General features: G+C 38.8%; 1 protein-coding gene across 1 annotated transcript in view; it reads left to right on the forward strand.

Moving 5' to 3' along the window:
• PIK3CB (phosphatidylinositol-4,5-bisphosphate 3-kinase catalytic subunit beta) overlaps nt 1–15070 on the forward strand; it is a 201611-nt gene extending 186541 nt beyond the window's left edge. Inside the window, exons 20-24 of the mRNA XM_044252261.1 lie at nt 8051–8218; nt 9272–9395; nt 10765–10910; nt 13048–13180; nt 13536–15070. Of these exons, the coding sequence (XP_044108196.1) occupies nt 8051–8218; nt 9272–9395; nt 10765–10910; nt 13048–13180; nt 13536–13673 (709 nt within the window). The 3' untranslated portion in view covers nt 13674–15070. The remainder of the gene's footprint in view (nt 1–8050; nt 8219–9271; nt 9396–10764; nt 10911–13047; nt 13181–13535) is intronic.
• The last annotated feature ends 11784 nt before the right edge of the window (nt 15071–26854 follow it).

Raw genomic sequence — 26854 nt, forward strand, 5'->3', positions numbered from 1 at the left:
TTTCCCATCTTTAGGTGACATTCTTTGTAGTTTCTTATATTTGGTCTTCTAGTTCACTAAATCATCTAGTTCACTAAATTTCTCTTCTACATTGTCCAATTTCATTTTGTTGTATAGTTGACAAAATTTGGTTTTGAATTCCTTTTAGTGTTTTCTCTGAGTGTCCTTTGCTCCATAGGGTGTGAAAGTATCCTCTCAAAATATTTTGGGTTTGAGTTTAATTTGTGCTGTTTCTCAAGGTCTTTACACACGATCAGTCAGTTTTTATTTTAACGTTTTGCCTTCATGCTCTCAGATTTTACAGGTAGTTTATACTTGGATCTCACGAGAATGTAGGAAGTCTTGAGTTTTTGCATTTTCATGAAACTTTCCCCCCCCATCCAGTGCTCAAGATAGATGGCAGACTTTCATGCTACATCTTCTGATCAGTGAGCAGATATTTTCTAGTTCCTTTTTCAGACACTTGAAAGCCCTTTCAGATCCTCAGCCTTGTATTAGGATCTCAGGTCCAGGTTCTGTCTCTTCTGGGCACAACAATGTATCTGTTTTCTCATGGACATTAAAATGTCAACGAAGTCAGTGACTTCCTCAGCCAGTGCTATGAATAATCTATTTCTGGAACCCAGAGCTTTTTTCTTTAATTAACTATAACTGTTTATGGAATATTTTTTACTTTATCTTTTTTTTTTTCCTAAGATTTTATCTATTTATCTGACAGAGACATAGCCTGAGAGGGAACACAAGCACGGGGAGTGGGAGAGGGAGAATCAAGCTTCCCACTGAGCAGGGAGCCTGTTGTGGGGCTCGATCCCAAGGCCCTGGGATCACAACCCCAGCCGAAGGCAGACGCTTAACAACTGAGCAACTCAGGCACGCATTTTAGTATCTATAGCAGCTTAGTCTACTAGTTTGCTGTAAACAATTTTACTTGTCATTGACTTTATCCCTTTAAGATTATAAGAACGTTTTCTGAATAATTTTTGAAACTTGAATTGTTTTCTTCATTACTAAATATATTTTAGGATTTTTTAAACTTAAAACACTTGCTATTTATTGACTGAGCCGGATGTTCTATTAGGTTTTCACATATGTAATGTCGTGTAACTTAAAACTGTGTGAGATTGTGTTACTTTTTTTTAACAGATGAAAAAATTAAGGCTCAAGGGCTTTTTTTTTTTTTTTAATTTATTTATTTGACAGAGAGAAATCACAAGTAGACGGAGAGGCAGGCAGAGAGAGAGAGAGGGAAGCAGGCTCCCCGCTGAGCAGAGAGCCCGATGCGGGACTCGATCCCAGGACCCTGAGATCATGACCTGAGCCGAAGGCAGCGGCTTAACCCACTGAGCCACCCAGGCGCCCAGGCTTAAGGGCTTTTAAACAATTTGTCAAAGGTTAAAAAATGTTAAGTGAAGGAGCCTGATTCAAATCTAGGTCTGTCAGCCTGGCTAGCTCAGTCGACTAAAGAGCGTGAGACTTTTTTTTTTTTTTTTTTTTTTTAAGATTTTATTTATTTGACAGGGAGAGAGAGACAATTTTATTTATTTGACAGGGAGAGAGAGACAAAGTGAGAGAGGGGACATAAGCAGGGGGAGTGGGAGAGGAAGAAGCAGGCTTCCTGCTGAGCAGGGAGCCCGATGTGGAGCTCGATCCCAGGACCCCAGGATCATGACCTGAGCTGAAGGCAGACGCTTAACAACTGAGCCACCCAGGCTCCCTGAGCACAAGACTCTTAAATCTAGGTCCATCAGACTGTATACTTCATGGCACTTTTTCATTTTACTAGTAGAAGCAAGAAAGCAATCATGATGAGGCAGCTCTATAACCCTTTGTTTATCAAAGTGTTGTGGTGCCTCAAATACATAACTTTTCATTGATTTGTTTTTGTTTCTGTTTTGTTTTGTTTTCTTTAAAGGAGTTTTAGTCTTAGATCTTTCCATGCTGTTGAGGTACAAAGAACAATTTGTGTTGGTATTGTTACTTTTATGGGACTTGTGACTGAAATAAGGAAGTAAGATTATGGTTTATCTAAAGAGGACCCTTTGAGTACCACAAATGACAGAGTTTTGCTTTTAATTTGGGAGGAATTTCTTTTTTTTTTTTTTTTTTTTAAAGATTTTATTTATTTGACAGAGAGAGATCACAGCAGGCAGAGAGAGGGGAAGGGAAGCAGGCCCCTGCTGAGCAGAGAGCCCGATGCGGGACTCGATCCCAGGACCCTGAGATCATGACCTGAGCCGAAGGCAGCGGCTTAACCCACTGAGCCACCCAGGCGCCCTGGGAGGAATTTCTAATATAGCTATGTAAAAAGTAAAATTATTTTGGAATAGGCAGCAAGTTTTTTTTAGTCAAGCACATACACATAGGAAATACAGTATAGATAAGAGGAATGAGTGATTGTGAACTCTGCCTGAAGGACATAAACCCAGAGGGATCTGGTTTACAGCACCCCCTCAACCCCCACTGTTTGTATATAAAGTTTTATTGGCATGCAACCACGGCTCATTTGTTTACATACTGTCTGTGGCTGCTTTTATGCTGTAACTGCAGAATTGGGTAGTCTGCAATGCCTAAAATATTTACTTTCTGGCTTAATCTCCAAAAGTTTGTTCACCCTTCTTATAAAGTAAACTCCTGCAAAAATTATTTTACTTGATTTTTAAAAAAGATTTTATTTATTTATTTGACAGAGAGCAGGAAAGCACAGGCAGGGGGAGCAGCAGAGGCAGAGGGCAAAACAGGCTCCCCACTGAGCAGGGAGCCCAAGGTGAGGCTCGATTCCAAGACCCTGGGATCATGACCTGAGCTGAAGGCAGTTGCTTAACTGACTGAGCCACCTAGATGCCCTGATTTTACTTGATTTATCCCATAAAAATGGAAGACTTTTCAAGCTTAGTCTAGTAATTCATTGGTTCTTCCCAAAATCATCATGTAAGCTACAAAGTAGTCTCCTTTGCTAAAAGCAGATTCAGAGCATATGGGAAGTCATGTTCAGTTATGAAAGGTTGAGGTAAAATTTTTGTTTTTAAGTTTCAATGTGTACAGGGAGCCTGGGTGGCTCAGTTTGTTAAGCGTCTGACTCTTGAGCTCAGATTATGAGATTCAGCCCCATGTCAGGCTCCATATTAGACATGGAGCCTCAAGATTCTCTCCCCCTCTGCCTGCTGCAAACCCCCGTCCCCCACCCACTCTGTCTCTCTCTCAAAAAATTAAATAAAAAATGAATAAAAAGTAAAGTTCTGATGCCTACAAGCCAGGTCCAAGGGACCCAGGAGGGATCCCACAAGACCAGCCAAGAGGGTCTTTGGCTTCATGCAGGACAGAAATTTACCAGGAGCCAGCAGGAGGTGAAAGCAGAGTTTATTGAGGATAATAGGGAGAGCAGTTACAGATGGACTGTCCCAGTCACTTGGAAGGGAAAGGAGCCCGAGTCTTATCTTTGGGGGCTGGGGGTTTTTATTGAGGATGGTGGTCTGACCTAAGTGTCCTCTCAGGTATCCAGGAACCAGTTAGAATAAGGACAAGGTCCAGGTGTCCATCATAAGTCACTTATTACTTGAGGCCAGGGTCTTGGCTTTAAGATGCCTAGCACAGTGGTTTAGATATTACCTACAGTGCTAGAAGACTCCAAAGATACCATTAACTTTGTCCCTTACAAGGAAGACATGCATTAAGGCAATTTGTAGGGCAGAAGTGCAGGTCCTAGCAAGAATAGAAGCAGGAAAAAAAAGCAAAAGGAACAAAACAGCTTTTGCTTTCATGGGGTCCCTTTGGTTTGCCTGTCTCAGTTCCATCAGCCTAATTGAAAACCCCAATCCTTTTCTTTTCTCTTAGCTTTTTAATTTTACCTATTCTACTCAAATGTAAAGCTCATTTAGCTTCAAATGAAGTTCATTGTGACCTCAGGCAAAGGGAGGAAACCACATGTGGGAGTGCCAGAAACAAACCTAATGTTTCTCTTGGGGAAGCAACAAGTGTCTAACAAGAAAAAGGAACTCGTCTGTTCAGTGAGATCTTTGCTGACATCTTGTACTCTGACCCCATGTTTTTAAAATATGCAGAACTATAATTCTTTCGGGTTCATTTCTAAATGAATACCTTTTTCTCACCAAACTTTTTTTTACTGTTTCTATAAATACGTGTTCCAGTATTCCTGTTGTTTGTTTTCTTTTGGCCAGCTGTTGAGGTTAAACTTGGTCACGTAGCACAAACTCTTCTAACTTCAATCTTAAATCTTCAGGTACATTCTATACTTATTACTTTGACCAGAATATTTTAGTACTTGTAACAGTACCATGTTAGCATGAATGAAAGTGTGCATATCTCATTTTCATTTTTCTCTGATGTCTCAAAAATACTCTTGGTATCTGTCATGTCAAATTTTAGAACTTTTGTAAGCCATCAGTATGTTGGAACACTCTGACCTCTTTCAGTCAATAAATAATAGATACTCAGCCTTTTCTGTCAAGTTTCACTGGTGGTCTATATATAAATGTATCTGACCTTTGGTAGATTTGACAGTCTTCTTCCACTCCTTGAATTTTGGATGGCTGTCTTCATTGTGACTTTACATCTGAATTACATTAATGGGATTTGGTTCCCTTTTAAGAGTGCTAATAAACAGTTCTGTAATGACATTGGTATCAGTAATCTTGGAAGGAAGGATTAAGGAAGAAGATGGAAGCAATGCAAACATTAGGTAAAGGAATTATAATTTCCTCCTTTGGAAGCAAGGGTCTCTGGTACCATTCTGATTTGGGTTGATGTGTCAGAGTCAAGGCTGGAGAAAATTTTCTACATACCCACTGAGAGTAGGGTTATGGGTCTGCCATCCTCTCTGCTGTAGAATTTGTATTTTATTTCATTATTTATTTATTTATTTATTTGACACAAAGAGAGAGCGAGCAAGGGAAGGAACACAAGCAGGGGGAGTGGGGAAGGGGAGTAGTAGGCTTCCTGCTGAGCCGGGAGCCTGATGCAGGGCTCAATCCCAGGACCCTGGGATCATGACCTGAGCAGATGCTTAATGACTGAGCCACCCAGGTGCCCCTAGAATTTATATTTTAATTCTTGTTTAGTGGAAAGGCAACAAATTGCTCCTTGGGTCAGAGATCGTGACAAAGGAAGAGAAACATTACCAGTTGTTACAGCCTTTAAAAGAAGTGTGGAAGTTGAGTGCAAATTAGGCCCATGTAAGATGGTCAGGACTCCAGGAGTTTGTCCCCAGCTTGACTTCTGTCAAACTGTCTAACAAGGATATTTTTTCCTTCCCATTGTGAGAGTTTCATCCTCAAGACACTGAATGCTTTTATTATTGCATGCTTTTGAAGAGGAAGTTGTTGGATTTTTGCCCAGTTTGGCTGCAAATGAGGTGGGAGGAGAAGCAGGAAAGTGAGCCAAAGTTTAACCATGCACTGTTTACCTCACATGTGTTGTGTCATGAGAAGGACAGGGATGCTGGGAAAGCTTCCATACTCCAAGCTACTTTTCTTATTGAAGGTAACTTTTTAAAAGGAGAAGAAAAAATTAATAATGCAAATGTAAAGCAGTGTATTGGTATATCGGGCTGCCAACATGTAGTTTGACAATTCTTCTGCCAGACTTCTTTTGTTAAGACTAGGAAAGTGCCTAAAAGAGGCATAAAATAATTGAATTCTTGGTTGTATGGAAACTTAGGGATTATTTAATGAAATATGGCTCTTTTAATTGGGTTGTTACAGTAATACATTTATACATTTTCCCAACACACAAACACCCCCCCTCTTTCATAAAGTCCTTCAAAGCTTTCTCAGTGCTTTTAGAGAATGACAGAAGCCCTTACATGACCTATAGGGGCCTGCATAGTCTCACCTTGCTTTTGTATTCCCCTTAAATTTTCCTCCAGCCTTGCTGTCCTTCCTCCTCATAGAGATCTTTTTAACTCTTGACATGTTCTCATGGCAGTTCTTATTCATACAAAGATAATATACTCATTTTGTATGAGTAAGGACTGCCTTTTTTTTTTTTTTTGCTCCTTTCTGTATCACCAACAGCAAACATGATGCATGGCACATAGCTGTACCCATATATTTATTGAGTTCTAGAATCCCATCCATTGCATTTTCTGTAGTCACCTTTCATTTGAACTTCCCAAAGTATCCCATTCTAGTTTGGAGTTGCTGTAAAGATAATGTAGTGTTTACAAAACTGAATAAAGGGGTAAGCGCCTGGGTGGCTCAGTCGTTAAACATCTGCCTTCAGCTTGGGTCATGATCCCAGGGTCCTAGGATTGAGCCCCGCATCAGGGTTTGCTCAGTGGGAAGCCTGCTTCTCCCTCCCCTACTCCCGCTGCTTGTATTCCCTCTCTGGCTCGCTCTCTCTCTCTGTCAAATAGATAAATAAATACTCTTTAAAAACAAAAACAAAAAACTGAAGAAAATATTTATAACCAAAAGAAGAAAAGGATAATATATTAAAGAAGTCATGTAAGTCACTAAGGTAAATATTTAAAACCCTAATAAATAGGGGAAGAATGTGAATACCTAAGTCATAAAAGAAAATCTCCTTAAAATGATTAAAAGAGATAGGAGAAAATTTTTATTTTCTCTAATTTTCTGTAATTGTATAAATGAGATTCAGAGCAGAATGCTCCTTATCAATTAGTAAAAATTATTTTACGCAAGAGCAGTCTGAGAGGCCTGTTATATAGTCAATGACTCTAGAGACTTTTGGGTTTAAAAGATAATTTTAGAGCCACGCAGGCCTAGTTTTAAGTCTTAGATCAATGGCTTAGTTAAATGTATGGCCTTTTGCAAATTGCTTTTGTTTCTCATTTGTAAACTGGAACTTACCTTACAGGGATTTTGTTACTAAATTTGTCTGTTCATTCAGAAATACTGAGAGTCTGCTTTGTGCCTGGCACTTTCTCAGGCACTGAGGACACAGCCAGGAACAAACATCCCTGCCCCGTAGAACTTCCATCCAATAATGGAGAGAGGAACAATAAAGAAACAAAGTGTACAAGATGTCTGGATAGTGTAGAGGGCTATAGAGGAAAATTGAAACAGGGAAGAGATAGTAAGTGTTGTGTCACAGATAGTTTCATAGTTTCAAAGAGGATGATCAGGAATTTCTCACTGAGACAGAAACATTTCAGCAAGGACTTCAAAGAAATAAGGGAGTAAGTCATATAAAGGTTTTGGGGAGAGATGTTCTAGGCAGAGAAAATGGAATGAAAGAATGTTGTTCCTGCTGTGGTTAAAGAAAGTATGGAAGCCAGTGTATTGGGAATAAAGTGAACAAGGGGAGGAGACGAGAGGAGGTGAAGGGCCTTGTGAGCTATGGCAAGCATGTTAGCTTTCACCCTAAGGTGGGAAGCCAATGCAGAGCTTTTGATGGGGAGGAGTGGCATAATATGTATATTTTTTATATGGATTATATTGCTGTTGCATTTAAAACAAACCATGGTGTGGGAGAAAGGAGACTAATAAGGAAACTTGAATAATTGAGTAAGGGTTGATGGTGATTTGGTCTAGTAGGAGCTGGAGGAAGAGTGGAGGCAGAGAAGTCTTAAGTATATGTTTTCAAAATAGGTAAATCCTGGTCATAAGAGAATGAGTCAAAGGTGACGTTAAGATTGTCATCTTGAACAACTGGAAAGATGGAGTTGCCATTCATTAATAAAAGTAATGTGTAAAGTGCTTAGCCTGCTATGTGGCACCTATTGGTGCTCCATAAAGGATGGTTTAGAATAAAAATAAAAGACTCTTCTTTTATCTGATACACTTCTGTCCATCTGCACAAACAAATAGAATATTTCACTAGAATAACTGGATAACAAATTATACATCTAGGTACATTGGAGTTCTAGTAAACTACTTCATCTGTTGGCCAGGAGATTCCCCCCCAACCGAAAATAGGACTTTTATTTTTCCATATGACAATAAAACAGAAACGGCAAGCATATCAATAGTAATAAAGCTTTTTAAAAATCAAAGAAGAAGCTTACTCTGTTAAAGTTTCATTTTATGAGTAACATATACATGTGACTATGCCCATTTTTTTTCCCTTTCAGGATGCTGCCTTATGGCTGCTTAGCGACAGGAGATCGCTCTGGCCTCATTGAAGTTGTGAGCACCTCTGAAACAATTGCTGACATTCAGCTGAACAGTAGCAATGTGGCTGCTGCAGCAGCCTTCAACAAAGATGCCCTTCTGAACTGGCTTAAAGAATACAATTCTGGGTTAGTTTGTTTATCATTCTTCTGAACAAATAGCCAAACAAATAACTGTTCTTTCAAGTAGAATCATCTGTCCTAGAGGAAATGTTAGTGTTATTTATTGCTTTATTTCAGGTTAGATCAGAATGACAAATAGGCCTTCCTAAAGGCTCACAGATGGTTAGCATTAAATTCTACTGCATCTAGATCAAATTTCAGAGCCTTGTAGTAGTTACAATCTAAGAATTTATGAATTTTTAAAATAATTTTTTGAATTTGTCAGCTTCTGTAATTATATGAATGTATGAACTTATTAGTAAGTTTTCAGTAGATTTTTACAGTAGAAGTAAGTGAGTTTGTAGACTGTGATTGCTCCAAACTTAAAAAAAAACAGGGCTGGGAATTGTGTTATTATTGGTTACTCTGTTGGACATAGTATCATGGACATTTCACATTGAATTCCTTGTGAAATTCACAAGGAATGTTACATTGAGGGGAAACACTGCAGGTATTTTTGGCTAAAGACTTAAAAGTCAGATTTATATTTTATTCATTGGCAAAACCAAAGGACTTGAATGTAAGGATTAGTTTTCAAATTTTGATCTTAAGACCTTGTCTGTAAAGGGTCTGTATTATTAACTTCTAATTTAAGTTAGTGCTTTAAAGTGTTGTAACTATAATACTTAACTCTTAAATATGGAATTCTAGGGTTAGGTTATAACTGACCAAAAATGTCCTATAGTCCAGCATCAGCCAGCAAAGCAGACAGTCTCCTCTTGTTATGTATTTGAGCTTACTCCCAACCCAGTGAAGCTCAGTCCCCAGGACATAGCAGTTTGAATGGCTGAGGTCCAGTTATCTGAAGTCTTGGAGACTTCCTGCTGACTCCTTTCTGCTCCGCTCTTGCAGTGTTCACCCTCCCTCTCTTGACTGATCCAGAATGTTCTGCTCATAGCAGCTCCGTATTGCCTTTCTACTCACAATTAAAAGGAAGCAAGTGTGAATTGGATCTCATCCTGTACTTTTGGAGACTGAAAACCTTTGTTGATTCTATTTTATTTTTTTCTCTTTTTTCAGGGATGACCTAGACCGAGCCATTGAGGAGTTTACCTTGTCCTGTGCCGGCTACTGTGTAGCTTCTTATGTCCTTGGGATTGGTGATAGACATAGTGACAACATTATGGTCAAAAAAACCGGCCAGGTGAGCTGTTCCCTAGATCTGCTAAGGGCCTCGGTGATGCTATTACTTATATACAGCACAATCTCTTGTGCAATCCAGGCAGGTTCTTTAGTAATTCTTGGAGTCATGTCTTCTTGCTTTCCTTTTATTTCCCAAACCTTGTTTCATATACCATCTGCTTCATATATTTGTTGGTTGTTTGCTTAAAGTAAGGTGATAAACACTTATCTAATGTTTGAAAAGTTATTGCAGTTATTTAAAATGACATATTCTTTCAATATAAGATTTGGGGAGAGGGGCACGTGGGTGGTGCAGTTAGTTGAGTGTCTGACTCTTGGTTTCACCTCAAGCCATAGTCTCAGGGTCATGGGATTGAGCCCCACTTCAGGCCCTGCACTCAGTGGGAAGTATGCTTGGGACTCTGTCTCCTTCTCCCTCTCTCCCTCCACCCCAGACTCTCTCTATGTGTCTCTCATTCAAATGAATAAATAAGTCTAAAAAAGTTTTTAAAAATGATTTGGGGAAGAATTATTGAGGTGGTCCTAGGACACTAAGCCAAAAAAAGCTTTGTCAAGGAAAAAGATGGGCAAAAAAGGAAATATAGTTGTAGTATACTGTTGCCACATGACTTAGCTTTGAAATGGATTTACATAGCCTGAACAGTATAAACACTGAGTATTGATTTAACCAGAAATTACAAGGCACAGTAGTGCCTCATTGTATAGTATTACATCAGCACAAAGTACTAAGTCTTTACCATCCATAATTTACTTCATTTTTAAAAAATGGAGGAAAAACCCCTAAAAGAGTGGGGGAAGTTACCTCTAAATAGTAACACTCAGGGTGTTGAGGGGGCTATAAGGCAAAGCTATACTTTCTTTTTTATTTCCATAGTAGAAATATTGACCAAAATAGTTTGATATGTAGAACTATTTGACTTTTTAAAATCAGACATATTTATTATTTGGATGCATTTTTCTTTTTCTTTTTTCTTTCTTTCTTTCTTCCTTTTTTTTTTTTTTTTCTTTTTTTTTCTTGCACTTTTTAAACATTTGTCTTTCCCACTGGGTAAATGCAATTCAATACCTGGTCTGGGTTATTACTGAGTATAAAAGATCTTTGAATGATAGAAACACTCTTCTCAAGTGACCCAATAGCTTTTGAAAAGAGAAGAGGGCTCATGAACATTTTGTAATGTATGTAGTTATCAAATCAGTATGTTGTACACCTGAAACTAATGTAATGCTGTGTATCAACTATATGTCAATAAAAGGAGTGAAAAAAGGGCTCAGTTGAGGATCAGTGTGGGTTGAGTGTAAGACTGCTGAAATATTGCCTTTCTCTTTGGAACTAAAGAAACAATAGAAATTGAGTGCCATTTGTTTTCCAGCTCTTCCACATTGACTTTGGACATATTCTTGGAAATTTCAAGTCTAAATTTGGCATTAAAAGGGAACGGGTGCCTTTTATTCTTACCTATGATTTCATTCATGTGATTCAACAAGGAAAAACAGGAAACACAGAGAAGTTTGGCCGGTGAGTATTGTCCTCATGTCAAGGATAAACATATCTGACATTTTCTCATCTGACTAGCTAGACTAGCATTTTTTAGCTGAGATATATTTAGATCAGGGAAATATTCAGTCTGCTAACTGGGGGCTTTTGAGGAGTTTGCCTGTCAGATCCATGTTCTGGTTCAGAGAGGAGAAATAATATAGAAATTTGAAATAAGGGGCACCTGGGTGGCTAAGTAGGTTAAAGCCTCTGCCTTCGGCTCAGGTCATGGTCCCAGGGTTCTGGGATCAAGCCCCTCATCGGGCTCTCTGCTCCTCGGGGAGCCTGCTTCCTCCTCTTTCTCTGCCTGCCTCTCTGTCTACTTGTGATCTCTGTCTGTCAAATAAATAAAATCTTAAAAAAAAAAAAAAAAGAAATTTGAAATAAGTTACTGTGTCTTATTCCAGTAGTATTTATACCACTTTTTATCTGTCTTAGAAAATTCTCTGAAACTGTTAAGACATTTCATAATGAGATGTTGGGAGCGACAGGCACTTTGCACTCATTCTAAGGGAGCCAGGGTTCAGAACTTTATAATCTCTAATCTAGTCCTCACTACTTGTTTCTAAGCACATTACTTGTCTTCTTGTCTTATTTTTGTCTTAAAATAGGGACAAAAATAATTAAGTTTTAGGGCCATTTTGGAGCACCTGGTGGCTCAGTCAAGCATCCAACTCTTGATTTTGGCTCAGATCATGATCTCAGTTTCATGGGATTAAGCCCCATTGTCAGGGCTCCGTGCTCAGTGGGGAGTCTGCTCCTCTCCCTCTGCCCCTTTCCAAGCTTGTTTTCTGTCTCTCTCTCTCAAATAAATAAATATTTTTAAAAAGAATTTAGAGCAATTATGATAATTAGAGTTAAGTAATGTGATGTGACCAACTCATACTATATGCTTGCCACGTGATTGCTATTATCATTTCTACTTCTGCCTCGAGTTTCTGCAGAATATACCTCTTGGGTGTTCATTTGTTTGTTTATTTGTTTTGGGGTTTTTTGGGGGGCAAAATTAGGGAAATAGTATTGGATGGTCCTTTTTTTTTAAGATTGATTTATTATTTGACAGAGAGAGAGACAGCTAAAGAGGGAACACAAGCAGGCAGGTGGGAGAGGGAGAAGCAGGCTTCCCACTGAGCAGGGAGCCCAATGCCGGGCTTGATCCCAGGACTCTGGGATCATGACCTGAGTCAAAGGCAGATGCTTAATTGACTGAGCCACCCGGGCGCCACTTGAATTACTGTCTTTAAGAGGAGAGAGAGGGGGCGCCTGGGTGGCTCAGTGGGTTAAGCCACTGCCTTTGGCTCAGGTCATGATCTCAGGGTCCTGGGATCGAGTTCCGCATCGGGCTTTCTGCTCAGCAGGGAGCCTGCTTCCTCCTCTCTCTCTCTCTGCCTGCCTCTCTGCCTACTTGTGATCTCTCTCTGTCAAATAAATAAATAAAATCTTTAAAAAAAAGAGGAGAGAGAGGGAAAGCAAGATGATGTGGAGGTGCAGTGCAAAAGTATTGATACTAATTGGGGGGAAATCAAATAAATTATTCTCTGTTAGACTACAAATAGACTACAGTGGAATTTGGCTACAAATGTAGAATCTGCAAATATGTTCAGAAATCCTCATGGATTATAAATTACCACTTGTTTTAGAACTAGTTTTGGGGTCTCAATTAAAAAGCACACAGTAGGGGCGCCTGGGTGGCTCAGTGGGTTAAGCCTCTGCCTTCGGCTCAGGTCATGATCCCAGGGTCCTGGGATCGAGCCCCGAAGGGAGTCTGCTTCCTCCTCTCTCTGTCTACTTGTGATCTTTGTCTGTTGAATAAATAAATAAAATCTAAAAAAAAAAAAAAAAAAAAGAAATACACAAGTCTACTTTAAAAAAAAAAGCACACAGTAAATGTTACGTAGTCTTCTATAAAAATTTCAATTTAGTGTGTGTCATTTTAGACAGATTTATTAGTTTATGTAGATTTTATTCTTGAGACAATTTTCAGAGTTTTAAAAATCAGAAATGAACTGTTAATGTTAGTTCAGTAGAAATTAAAGTCTAGATATGTCTCTCTTGCTTTCTTTTGTGAAATTTGCTTCCTTCTCTAATATCATGTTGTGATTTTTTGCGTCAACTGAAGCTTCCGCCAGTGTTGTGAGGATGCATATCTGATTTTACGACGGCACGGGAATCTCTTCATCACTCTTTTTGCACTGATGTTGACTGCAGGGCTTCCTGAGCTTACATCAGTCAAGGATATACAGTATCTTAAGGTATGAACCCCTTTTCTTTGTATATGGGAGTTCATAGGCATGAAGCTCAGCTATACCTACCTGTTTCGTTCAGATGTTCAAAGGGAATAGAACAAAGCCATTTCTTGTTAGACTGCTTTTACCCAGCAGCTGAGTAATTGTCGTGCAGTAATCATAAAACGTCATCTTCAAAAACCCTTTGGCAGAGATTATATTATCACCCTACCTTGTGTCATTCTCTATCCTGCAAAAGGGATTTAAATAAGAACATGAGACACACAACTTAATGGTGCTAGGGAGGTATGACTGAGATTTTGACATTTGCGTGTGACTATGGAAGATATATGAAATCAGATTTTTTCCCTTTTATTTTTAGGACTCTCTTGCCTTAGGGAAGAGTGAAGAAGAAGCACTCAAGCAATTTAAGCAAAAATTTGATGAGGCACTCAGGGAAAGCTGGACTACTAAAGTGAACTGGATGGCCCACACAGTTCGGAAAGACTACAGATCTTAATGATCAGCCTTTGCTCCTAATGTATTTGTTGGTTTTGTTTAGTTTTCAGTTTGCACTTGCACTAAATTGAACATGACCCTGCCAGAGATGTTACAAAGGGAATGAAATCCTGGAACTCAGTTAAATTAAGAACAAGGCATCCCACAGAACCTAATCTGAACAATCCCCAGTGACCACCCTCTGCTTCATTGAATGCTTCCAAGATTCATCATAAAAACTCCCAACATAATGGATAATCATTTCCTGCTGACTTTGCACGCCGAAGAATGCTACTAGAGATTGTTTTCTGTCTTATTCTTCTCCTCCTCCTCCTCCTTCTCCTCCTCCTCCTCCTTCTTCTTCTCCTTCTTTTTAAGTATTTGGTACTTTTCCAGAAAGGTGTAAATACTTCTTTTTGTATTGTGACCAAGTGTTATCACTCAGCCAACTTATCCACACCTGGGGACTGGTAGTTGTTCTTACTTTCCAAATGAGGCTTAAAAGAAAGGTATCTTTCTTCCCTTTTTAAATTATATCACCTATAAATTATAACATAATTTGAAGTTATTGTTATTTTTCAAAAGAAACCTTTAAATCTGTAGAAAGAGTAACTCTTTTTGTTGATATTTATCTACCGTGACAGCATCATTCCTACCAGACTTGGTGAAAATCTGCTCATGAGGCAAATATAATATATATGCTGCATATATATTTATAAATTTCTAGTGGGAGTTCTATATAAAAAGACATTTCTTTGTTTTTTTCTGTTTTTTAAAGTTTTACAAAAAGCAGAGCTTTTTCTTGTTACTTTTTTAGTTAACTGTATGAGATCCAGTTCTTCCAGTTGCTTCTGTAATGAGGCACATAGTAATTTCAGTTTTACATGGTATCTATGAAAGAGTTCACTTCATAGAGCATAATACTTGAGCAAATACATCCAAGACAAAAAGCAAATGAAAAGAAACTATTTATAGAATCATCTCCAGACCTAAAATTCAGTATTTTAGTAAAATGCCAGCTGTTCTTACTGTATTTATTAAAACTTATAATAATGTGATTTTTCAAGGATATTAGTTCAAATTGAAATGGTTCCATGCCACATGGAATTCTTTAATTTATTTGTTGAGGTACCATACATTTAGGGTGCTAGATGGCAAATAATGTTAATATGTGCAATAAGAACTACTGGTTTGAATGTGTAAATGGATGCTCTTTCAGAGTACTGGCAATATCCAGCAAAACTACTGCTTTTTCTCCAAAGACTTTTGGGAGCTCTCAATCCTCAGTGACATGAGAAAGAGAACTGAGTATTTACCCTGTGACTGAGTTTTCTATAGGAATTTTATTAAAGATTGTTTAATTTTGTTGTTCTCCTTCATGTTCTCAGTCAAATAAATGGGTGAGCTGGTTTCAGCTGATCTTGGGATGTGTGGGCTTTTTCTTTATGGACAGCACAGGCCTTTGGGTCTCAGCACTGGGACCCTAAGAGATCATCAAGTCAATAAACAAATCAGTCTGAGAAGCAGACTGAGGCTCATGGTCTCTTTGACTTCTCTCTCTACTTCTCAGCCCAGTAGGCAGTGTGGGAGGCCTCTTGGACTTTGGTGGGAGGCTGAGGCTTATCAGGTTTTCATATTTTTGCAAGGCACCCTGAGGTTGGGGAGAATGCCCCTTCAGTGACTCAGTACCCAAGCCAAGGCCAGACTACAGCCACTTTGTAGCTCTCTTCCATGAGGCAGATGTTCAGAGTCATAGTTTCTTAGAAATGTCAGCTAAGGATAGAGATTGACCTCTGACCTGACTATTCCGAGAGCTGGCCCAGACTCAGAACTCCAGGAATAACACTGTGGAAGGATAGATTTGTTCAAGGATCTTTGTCCGGTAGCAGTCTACCTTTACATGCACTACGTCTTGCAGGTCAGGGGTTTGGAGACTGGTGAACATTGCCAGCTACAAGTGGGCACTACTGTTTGAGGAATCTCCTCAGCCATAGGGAGCCTTGGTAAATATATGCCAAATCAATGAATGTGAATGTCAAGAGTAAGAAAGGGAAATGAGGGGCACCTCGGTGGCTCAGTGGGTTAAAGCCTCTGCCTTCGGCTCAGGTCATGATCCCAGGGTCCTGGGATTGAGCCCTGCATCGGGCTCTCTGCTCAGCGGGGAGCCTGCTTCCCTTCCTCTCTCTCTCTCTCTCAGCCTGCCTCTCTGCCTACTTGTGATCTCTGTCTCTCAAATAAATAAATAAAATCAAAAAAAAAAAAGAAAGAAAGAAAATAACAGGACACCATTTTGAAAGAAAGAAAAGAAAGGGAAATGAACCTCCCTGGACAGTGCTGGGCCTGAGCCCAGGATGGCTCTGGAGTCCTCTCTACCCTCTCTGCCATAAGTCCCTCAAAGATAACCAGTACACTGTGACACAGTAGCCTTCTGTAGCTGCTGACCACTCCTTACAGGTGCTCCCCACATACTTACTGAGTTGCATATTTCTGATTCTCAGGGGCTCTGGCAGAGCCAGAGAAGAGGAGGTAGAAGGCAGAGGATACCAGCCTAGAGGTCTGGGCTGCAGGAGGAGCTTGTTGCTGGGGGCTGGTTATCTAGCACCTTGGTTGTTAAGTGCTCTGGTCAACAATAAATCTTAGCAGAAAACATTTGGCTCCTTGTGTTTTGGTCCTTTCCCAAGTTGATCCAAAACAGTGTTTTGGAAACCCTGTGCATTTCAATACTTGAGGGCAGCCTCTGTGTCTGCCTGGGTCTAGGAAGACAAAGGATGGGTATACTGAACAAGTAATTACCAACTATTAACCTCACATATCTGTAGGCAGACCCTGGGCTGCAGAGACCAATATTTGCAATCCAGTTCTTTTCTGTGACCCTAGAGTAAGGTATTTTTATTTCTCAGGGTCTGAGCTTCCTAGTGTATAAAATGGGCCTGATAGTAACTGCCCTACTCATTTCTGTGTGTGGGGGAGACCCTAGGTTAAGGTCTTCAACGAGAATCTAGGCTGAGTCCCATAGGCTCATCGGCTCATAGACTCATAGGCTGAGTCCCCTAATAGCCTAGACTGTTAGCACCAGACCACTCAGGTACCCTGCCTAGGACCAGACTAGGCTATTAACACCAGACCAGTCAGGTACCCTATAATGCAGAGGTCACTCGTATGGAGAAGGTAAAAGACTAGTCCATGGGGTGGAGAGCAGAGAGCGACTATGCCATGTGACCCTGACTGTTGGAATGGGCAGCTTTTAAAAAAGGAGGAGGCAAGTGCAAGGTTTTCTTGGAGCAGAGGGCCTCTGGGCTGAGTCTTCAAGGACATAGAAGCTAGGTGAAGGGGTGATAGGTATGACTAAGCAGGAAGGTACAGCATATTGCAAAGGCTTGGAGAGGAGGAAAAACAGGATCCATGGGCACTAATAGGCCCAACAGTTCTTTCTTTGCCTCTGCCTCTTCCCCTTTCTCCATTCCAGAATGCTGCACTTCTCAGGGATCCAGACAGGATCTAAACTTCAGTCATGTCATCCCGGAACCTCTTCCTCTTTAACTGTCTGTTGGCAGTTTTATCCCCTTGTCTGATGATGGGAAAAGGGTCTGGCATCACTTTCTGGGCTATTCCTGCTCTAAAATATGTAACTAATGGATTTTTGGAACTCAGAGTTCCTTTCTGCTTTTAGTAAAGCCCAGGTTCAACACTCAGAAAAAGTCTGCCCTTTCAAACTCCAACTTTTTTTTTTTCTATTGTGAGAAATGGCACACAAAGTATACAAAACAAAGTATATAAATAGGCTTAGCAAATATTCTAGAGCAGACATCCAGAGAACCATCACATAGGTCAAGAACATTACCAATACTTACAAAGCCCTACCAGTTCCCCTTCCTGGTCAGGACTCCTTCCTCCCTGCCATTGTAATCACTGTCTCTTCTTTGATGGCAATCATCTTATTTCCTTACTTTACAGTTACACTGCCTACTTCTTGGATCAGGTTTCTTTTGCTCAACATTATGTCTTCAAGATTCAGCCATGCAGTGGCATCATTCTTTATCATCACCACAAATTACTCCATCTTATGGGTTTCCTATAATTTAAAATATCCTTTCAGGCACCTGGGTGGCTCAGTGGGTTAAGCCGCTGCCTTCGGCTCAGGTCATGATCTCAGGGTCCTGGGATCGAGTCCCGCATCGGGCTCTCTGCTCAGCAGGGAGCCTGCTTCCCTCTCTCTCTGCCTGCCTCTCTGTCTACTTGTGATCTCTGTTTGTCAAATAAACAAATAAAATCTTTAAAAAAAATAAAAAATAAAAAAAAATAAAATATCCTTTCTACTGTGGGAACACATGTAGTTTCTAGTTGGAGGCTGGGACAAATAAATAATGCTGCTATGATGATTATAATTTATCTGCTGATTCACAGATGTATGTATTTCTTTGGGTGTATATATTTAAGATTAAAATGAATTGGTCATAGGATTACGCATATCTTTATTTTGACTAAGTAATGCTAAAAGTAAGTGGTTGTGCCAATTTACTCTTCCTCCAGTACTTAATTCTTGTCACTCCATATTCTCACCACTACCCAGTTAACCAACATTTTACAAACTTTTTAGCCATTCTGATGTGTGAGGTGAAAAAATTGTATTCTCTGATTAGTAATGAGATTAAATTGCTTTTTCATATTTTTGTTCATTTCTGTTTTCTCCTTTGTGAAGTGCCTACTTAAGTCCTTTGTGCATTTGTTTATTGGGATACCTGCCATTTGTTTGTTTTTGTTTTTGTTTCTTTTTGGTTCTGAGGAGGGTTTTGTTTTGTTTTGTTTTTAGATTTTATTTATTTATTTGGCAGAGAGAGATCACAAGTAGGCAGAGAGGCAGGCAGAGAGAGGAGGAAGCAGGCTCCCCGCCGAGCAGAGAGCCCGATGTGGGACTTGATCCTAGGACCCTGAGATCATGACGAGCCAAAGGCAGAGGCTTAACCCACTGAACCACCCAGGCGTCCCAGAGGGTTTTGTTTTTAATACTGCTTTTTGGTTTTTGTTAATGTGAAATTACTTACCTTGTGTAGAAGCCTTTTGTCAGTCACGTGTTGAAAATATCTTTTCCACTCAGTGTGTGAATTTCTCAGTTTCTTAATGTTTCTTCTCATAACACAGAATCTTAATTTTAATGTAAAATTTATCATTATTTTCCCTTGTTAATACCCCTTATGTAGTATTTAAGATATTTTTCTGGATTATTCTCTAAAAGCTCTTTAAAAAAAAAAACTATTCTGTTTAGGTCTATAATGTACCTGGAATTGCTTTTTATAAATAATGTGAAGTGTTTTTTCCTGTATGGGCACCAAGTGTTCCTAGTATCTTGGGATCCTTTGACCACTGATAGATCCACCTTTGTCATAAACCAGGTGTCCATGTACATAGGAGTCTGCTTCTGGACTCTAGAAGATACCCAGTAGATTTCACCTCCCTATTTTTTCAAGTTAATTTATCATACTCATATGTAGCATTTAGTATGTACTAGGTATGCATCTAAACAGTATATATTTGGGACGCCTGGGTGGCTCAGTTGGTTAAGCAGCTGCCTTCGGCTCAGGTCATGATCTCAGCGTCCTGGGATCGAGTCCCACATCGGGCTCCTTGCTCGGCAGGGAGCCTGCTTCTCCCTCTGCCTCTGCTTGTGCTCGCTCTCTCTCCCTCTCTCTCTGACAAAAAAAAAAAAAATAAACAGTATATATTTAATCTGTATAATAACCTTACATACAGGTGCAAGTGTCCTTCCCCATTTTACAGATGAAAACAGTGAGGCTTAGAGGTTAAATAATTTGTCCATAGTCGCAAAGTAAAAGGAAGCATTCAGACTCAGGGACTCTTGTCTTCAGTGTTAACGCTCTTTCCTCACAATTACCAGTGATGCCTCAATACACATTTCATAATCTGCTTGTTGAGATCCACGAAAAGAAACCCGAGGAAATTTTGAATGTAATTGCATTATAGATGGGGAAGTAAATTCACATTTTAAGAATATTGACTCTTCCAATCTGTGACAATGGAGTAACCTTCATTTAGGTCTTCATTTTAGGTCCTGTGCATATGGTTTATAGTTGTTTTTTTTTTTAAGATTTTATTTATTTATTTATTTGACAGAGATCACAAATAGGCAGAGAGAGAAGGGGGAAGCAAGCTCCCCACTGAGCAGAGAGCCTGATGCAGGGCTCGATCCCAGGAACCTGGAATCATGACCTGTGCCAAAGGCAGAGGCTTTAACCCACTGAGCCACCCAGGTGCCCCAATTTATAGTTTTCTATGTAGAGTCTTGTATATCTTTTGTTAGATTTCTGGGTGATTTTAAGTTTCATTGTTGCTTGATCTATAGCAGTGGTTTTCCAAATGCAGTCTCCTAAGTAGGATTATTAGCAGCATCTCCTGGGAACTGCTTAAAACTACAAATTCTTAAGGACCTCCCCTCCCCTCTGCAAGACCCACTGAATCAGAACCACTAGAGATGGAATTCAGCAACCTGTATTTTAGCAAAGCTTTAACAAGTTTTAGAGCAATCAATAGATATACAGTTGATGTTTGCATTTAGCAGACATGCTAAACATGCTATTAATCCTATTTATAGAATTATTTTGGTTTTACATGATCTACAAATACAGTTTTATTTTTTCCTTTCCATTCCCTTCAACATTTTCTTTTTCTTTTTTCTTTTCCTTTTCCTTTTTTTTTTTTTTTTTTTTACCTTTGGCTTGCTTAGGAATTGCAATACAATGTTGAAGAGAAGCAATACTAAATCTTTAATTGATCTCAAAGGGAACGTTTTCAATATTAAGTATGGTGTGTGCTCTGGAATCTGAATCTTTTACCAATTAAGAAAGCATACTTCAATTCTCAAGGGATTTTTTTTTTTTTAATCATGAAAGGTTGCTGAGTTTATTAAATTATTTTTCTGCATTTTACAAAGGTTTTCCTCCTTTGGTAGGTTATATTGATTAATGTTCAAAATTTTTTTTTCTAGGTTTTACTTATTCGTTTGACAGACAGAGATCACAAGTAGGCAGAGAGGCAGGCAGAGAGAGAGAGGAGGAAGCAGGCTTTCCGCGGAGCAGACAGCCCGATGCGGGGCTCGATCCCAGGACACCGGGATCCCGACCTGAGCCGAAGGCAGAGGCTTCAACCCACTGAGCCACCCAGGCACCCCAATTAATGTTCAAATTGTAAGCCAATGTTTACATTCCTGGAATGAGCCCAACTTGATTGTGATGTATTTTTTAAAATATACTGAAAGATTAGATTTGCCAATATTTCACTTGGGATTTTCACATCTGTTTTTATCAGTGGGATTTGCCCATATATTTCTTTTTTTTTTTTTTAAGATTTTATTTATTTATTTGACAGAGAGAGAGAGGGAATACAAGCAGGGAGAATGGGAGAGGGAGAAGTCGGTTTCCCGCTGAGCAGGGAGCCTGATTTGGGTCTCAATCCCAGAACTCTGGAATCATGACTTGAGACGAGGGCAGATGCTTAATGACTGAGCCACCCAGGTGCACCAAGCCCATAAATTTCTTTTAAGATCTGTGTTAGGTTTTGTTAACCAAGATTTTGTGACTTTTTAACACAGGTAAGATTGGTATTATTTAAAAATCTGATGGAATTTTGCCAATGACCTTATATCTGATGTTTTCTTGGAGGTATGAATTTCATTAATAGCTAGAGGAATATTCACATTTTTATCTTATTGTGCCCATTTTAAAGAGTTGTGATTTCTAGGAATTTGTTCATCTACATTTTAAATTTTATTCCTATACAGCAATTGATGTGTAAGAGTTTATTAATGTTGCAGGATTAATACTGATGTCCTCTTTTCATTCTTGTCATTGGTTAGTGCTTTCTCTGTTTTCTTAATTAGTCTCACTAGAGGTTTTTCAGTTATAGTCGTCTTTAGAAAGAATTAGTTTTTTGGCTTTTTTGATTCTCTAATGTATGTTTGTTTTTGACATTCCTTTCATCCCTATTATTTCCTTCCTTCTGCTTTATTTGGTCTTACTTTACCCTCTCCAGTTTTGTAAGATGGTTGCTTGACCAATCGATTTTAGTCTTTATAATAAATCTTTATCTGCATCCCCTAAGTTTCAAGATGAAGTCTTTTCATCACCATTCCATAAAAAGTATGTTCTAATCTCCATTTTTCTTTCTGTGACTTGCTGATTATTTACAAATACATTTCCAAATACATGTGAATTTTCTCATTACAATTTTGTTGATTTTTAGATTGATTGCTTAGCATTCAGAGAACATATCTATATGATTTCAAATCTTTCAAATTTGTGAAGCTTGTTTTTATGACTCAGTATGGTCAACAATTGTAAATGTTCAGTGTACATGTGGAAAAAATCCATGTGCTATGGTTGCTAAGTGTTCTACATATGTTCATTAGATCAGTTCTGTTGTCTGTATATCTTTATTGAGTTTTTTGTTGCCTAGTATTTATGAGAGATAAGTTAAAATATTCCATTATGATTTTGGATTTGCTTTTCTAGTTATGTCAACTTTTATAGTCTGAGGCAATATTATTAGGTGCTTACAAATTTAGAGTTGATTTATATCCCTGGTGAATCAAATCATTTAAAAAATTGTTTTAGGGACGCCTGGGTGGCGCAGTTGGTTGAACGACTGCCTCCGGCTCAGGGCGTGATCCTGGAGTCCCGGGATCGAGTCCCACATCAGGCTCCCAGCTCCATGGGGAGTCTGCTTCGCTCTCTGACCTTCTCCTCGCTCATGCTCTCTCTCACTGTCTCTCTCTCTCAAATAAATAAAATAAAATCTTAAAAAAATAAATAAATAAATAAATAAATAAAAAATTGTTTTAAAGTCTTCCGTGTGTTTCTGGCAATACTTTTTGCTTTGATGTCCACTTTAATTGATATTAATATAGTTATGCCAGCTTTCATTTGGTTAGTGGTTGTATGGTATGTTTTTTCCTTTAAACCCTTTATAAACCGGGCGCCTGGGTGGCTCAGTGGGTTAAGCCGCTGCCTTCGGCTCAGGTCATGATCTCGGGGTCCTGGGATTGAGTCCCGCATCGGGCTCTCTGCTCAGCAGGGAGCCTGCTTCCCTCTCTCTCTCTGCCTGCCTCTCCTACTACTTGTGATTTCTCTCTGTCAAATAAATAAATAAAATCTTTAAAAAAAAAAAACCTTTTATAAACCTTATAAAGTTTCTCTTGTAAATAGCATGTAGTTTTTTAAAAATCTATTTTTAATACTCCTTATCTGTTGATTTAAGTATTCACATTTACCTTTAAGGTAATTGCCAATATACTTGGAGTTAAGTGAACCATCTTACTATGTAGTTTTATATTTTTCTAGCTTTTCTTTATATGTTGCTTTTTCCATGATTTTCTTTCCAGTTTTAATGGAATTCTAAAATACTTTTTTTATTAACTTGGAAATCACACTCTTACCACTCTTTTATTGATATACTAGGTTATGGGGCGCCTGGGTGGCTCAGTGGGTTAAAACCTCTGCCTTCGGCTCAGGTCATGATCCAGGGTCCTGGGATCGAGCCCCGCATCGGGCTGTCTGCTCCGCGGAGAGCCTGCTTCCTCCTCTCTCTCTCTCTCTCTCTGCCTGCCTCTCTGCCTACTTGTGATCTCTGTCTGTCAAATAAATAAATAAAATCTTAAAAAAAAAAGATATACTAGGTTACAACTTGCATACTAGACTAATCTTTGTTTAATGTTATTGGTACTTTCATCATCTTCCCAGACAATGCAAGTAAATCTTTTTACTTCTCTCCCAACTAGATGCTATTGTTGTTGGATTTTAATTATATATCATTGTTAAATCCCACAAGAAAGTATTGTTTTATACAGCCCCTGTTCATTTAGCTGTACAGATGGACCCTAACTTAACAGTGGTTTGACTTAAAATTTTCAAACTTTATAACAGTGTGAAAGTAATACACGTTCAGTAGAAACTGTACTTTGATTTTGAATTCTGCTCTTTTTCTGGGCTAGTGATAATATAGTATGATACACTCTTGTGCTGCTGGGCAGTGGCAGCAAACCATAGCTCCCATTTCAGGCATGCCATTATGGGGGTAAACAACTGAAAAACTTAAAACCATCGTTCTGTACCTATAAAATCATCTTGTTTCTTACTTTCAGTATAGTACTGAATAAATTACATGAGACATTGAACACTTTATTATAAAATAAGCTTTGTGGGGCTCCTGAGTGGCTCAGCTATTAATCATCTGCCTTCAGCTTGGGTCATGATCCCAGGCTCCTGGGATCAAGCCCTGCATCTGGCTTCCTGCTCAGTGGGAAGCCTGCTTCTCCCTCTCCCAATTGTCCTGCTTCTGTTCCCTCTCTTGCTGTCTCTCTCTCTCTCTCTCTGTCAAATAAATAGATAAAATCTTTTTAAAAAAATAAATAAATAAAATAGGCTTTGTGTTAGATGATTTTGCCCAGCTTTAAGCTAAAGTAAGTGTTCTGAGCATGTTGAAGGTAGGCTAAACTATGATGTTCAGTCAGTTTTAAATGCATTTTTGACTTTCCAAATTACAGTGGGTTTATTGGGACATAACCCCATCATAAAACAAGGAAGATCTATACATACATTTTTATGATTCTCATTGCTTTTCTTTTTTTTTTAAATTTTATTTATTTATTTGATAGAGATCACAAGTAGGCAGAGCAGCAGGTAGAGAGAGAGGGAGAAGCAGACTCCCTGCTGAGCAGAGAGCCCGATGCGGGGCTTCATCCCAGGACCCTGGGATCATGACCTGAGCTGAAGGCAGAGGCTTTAACCCACTTAGCCACCGAGGCGTCCCATTCTCATTGCTTTTCATCCTTTTTCTTACATTTTCAAGTTTTCATCTAGGATCCTTTTTTTCTTAGACCAAAGAAAACCCTTTCATATTTCTTTTACTTGTTCTACCCTTGATTAAGTTCATCAAACTTTTGTTTGCCTGATAATTAATAGTAGATTTGCTGGATATAAAAATTTAGGTTGGTATTTATTTTAGCACATTGAAGGGATTTTTCCATTGAAAAATCATTTCTACTGAAAAGGTAACATTTTAGTGTATATTTTTTTTCTACTAACTACTCTTAAAGATTTTCTGTTTGTCTTTGGTTTTTAGCAGCTTTACTGTGGTATCCCAGGGTGTTTTGTTTTGTTTGTTTTTTGTATTCTCCTGTTTGGTGTCTGCAAAACCTCTTGAATCGGGGCGCCTGGGTGGCTCAGTGGGTTAAGCCGCTGCCTTCGGCTCAGGTCATGATCTCAGGGTCCTGGGATCGAGTCCCACATCGGGCTCTCTGCTCAGCAAGGAGCCTGCTTCCCTCTCTCTCTCTCTCTCTGCCTGCCTCTCCCATCTACTTGTGATCTCTCTCTGTCAAATAAATAAACAAAATCTTTAAAAAAAAAAAAAAACCTCTTGAATCTATAGCTTGTCACGTTTCATCATTTGGAAAATTATCTTCAAATCTGCTTCTGCATAATTCTCCTTTTGGAACTCCATTTATACTTACTTAACCTTTGTGCAGTTGATATTTATTACTTTCTCCTCTATAATCTCTTTGTATTTTTCTTCTAGATATTTCCTTCTTCCCTGTTCCAGTTTAGTATTAGTATTTTTCTGATCTTGAGTTACAAATGTCAGTGTATTTTTCAATTCTACAATTTCTATTTGGTTCTTTTTAAATTCTTTTTTTTCCTGTTGCCTTTGAAATTCTCAGAATTGTCTTTATTATTTTGAACATTTTAAACATAGTTATGTTAAGCTCTGCATCTAGCAGAGCTTAACACAAACTGCAGCCCTTGTGGGTCTGTCTCTATTACTTCATTATTTTTGTTGAAACCAATTCATGTTGTAGTGGTCATTTGTTTGTGTATTTATTTATGCTGCATGCTCACATCCATGGTAAGTCTAATTTCAAAACAAATAAATTATTATTATTTAAGTTATGCTCTTTGGGCCCCAAATGTGGGAATTTTGTTAGAATTCTCCAGCATTAGCATTCGTAGACCCCAAGTTATATCCCCCTAGCCCTGCTAAGCTATCAAAACTGCTGTTTAGTCTCTTTACCTCTTGTTGTGGAATCAGTAAACATTCCCAGGGTTAAGTGGTTCCAAATGCCTGGCTCACAACTTTGGGTTTCTGTTTTCTGCTACATCTTGGCACAGAAATTCATCACTGCCTTTTTAGCTCTCTGGTGCCTTCAAGAAGATATGTTTTATATTTTTATCTTTTTTTTTAAGTTGTCATTAGCAAGAGAACTGTTAGCATTGCCTTTTCCAACTTTATTCTTAGCCCTACTAACTCTCCATCCACTTTAATATGGCTTCTGCTTCAGTTCATTCACACTGATTTTGTTAATTTTGTTACAGACATCCTGGATGTTGCCAATCTAATGCACACTTTCCAGTTCTCATGTTCCTCACTTAAACAGCAATGTGACATAGTTAACTATTTATGTTTTGTAGTATTTTCTACATCTTAGGCTTTTCTACCATCTCAAAACACTCCTCATTCTACTTTACTAACAATTTCTCCTTTATCCAATTTTTTCTTTGTATACTTTTTAAAAATTTTTACATAAAGCATAAAAGTAATAACAAATGCCTAGTTTTTAAAAGTGGAATCTTTTTTTAAAAAATTTTATTTGGTTACCCTTTCCCCATTATCAACATCATTCCCTATCCACCCTAGCTCATGCTGCCTGTTTGTATCCTTCCATATTTCTCTCCATGCTTTCATAATTGTATACAGAAAAAAATCTTTAAAGATACACACATTAGGGTGCCTAGGTGGCTCAGTGGGTTAAGCCACTGCCTTCGGCTCACGTCATGATCTCAGGGTCCTGGGATCGAGTCCCGCATCGGGCTCTCTGCTCGGCAGGGAGCCTGCTTCCTCCTCTCTCTCTCTGCCTGCCTCTCTGCGTACTTGTGATCTCTCTCTGTCAAATAAATAAATAAAATCTTTAAAAAAAAAAAAAGATACACACATTACAATAGGGTATCTTTTTTCCCCTCAAAAAATCGCACTGTTATAACTGCTTTTCTGCAACTTGCTTTTCTTTTACTCAAAAGTACCTTATGGAAATCTCTGAAGTTCATTCTGAATGGATGGATTGTAGTTTATAGTGTATTATAATTTATTCAATCATTTCTCTGTAGATGGGCATTCCTAATTTCCAGTTTTTCCCCACTATGA

Source organism: Neovison vison, chromosome 6, assembly GCF_020171115.1.
Source record: "Neovison vison isolate M4711 chromosome 6, ASM_NN_V1, whole genome shotgun sequence".
Taxonomy (NCBI): Eukaryota; Metazoa; Chordata; class Mammalia; order Carnivora; family Mustelidae; genus Neogale; species Neogale vison.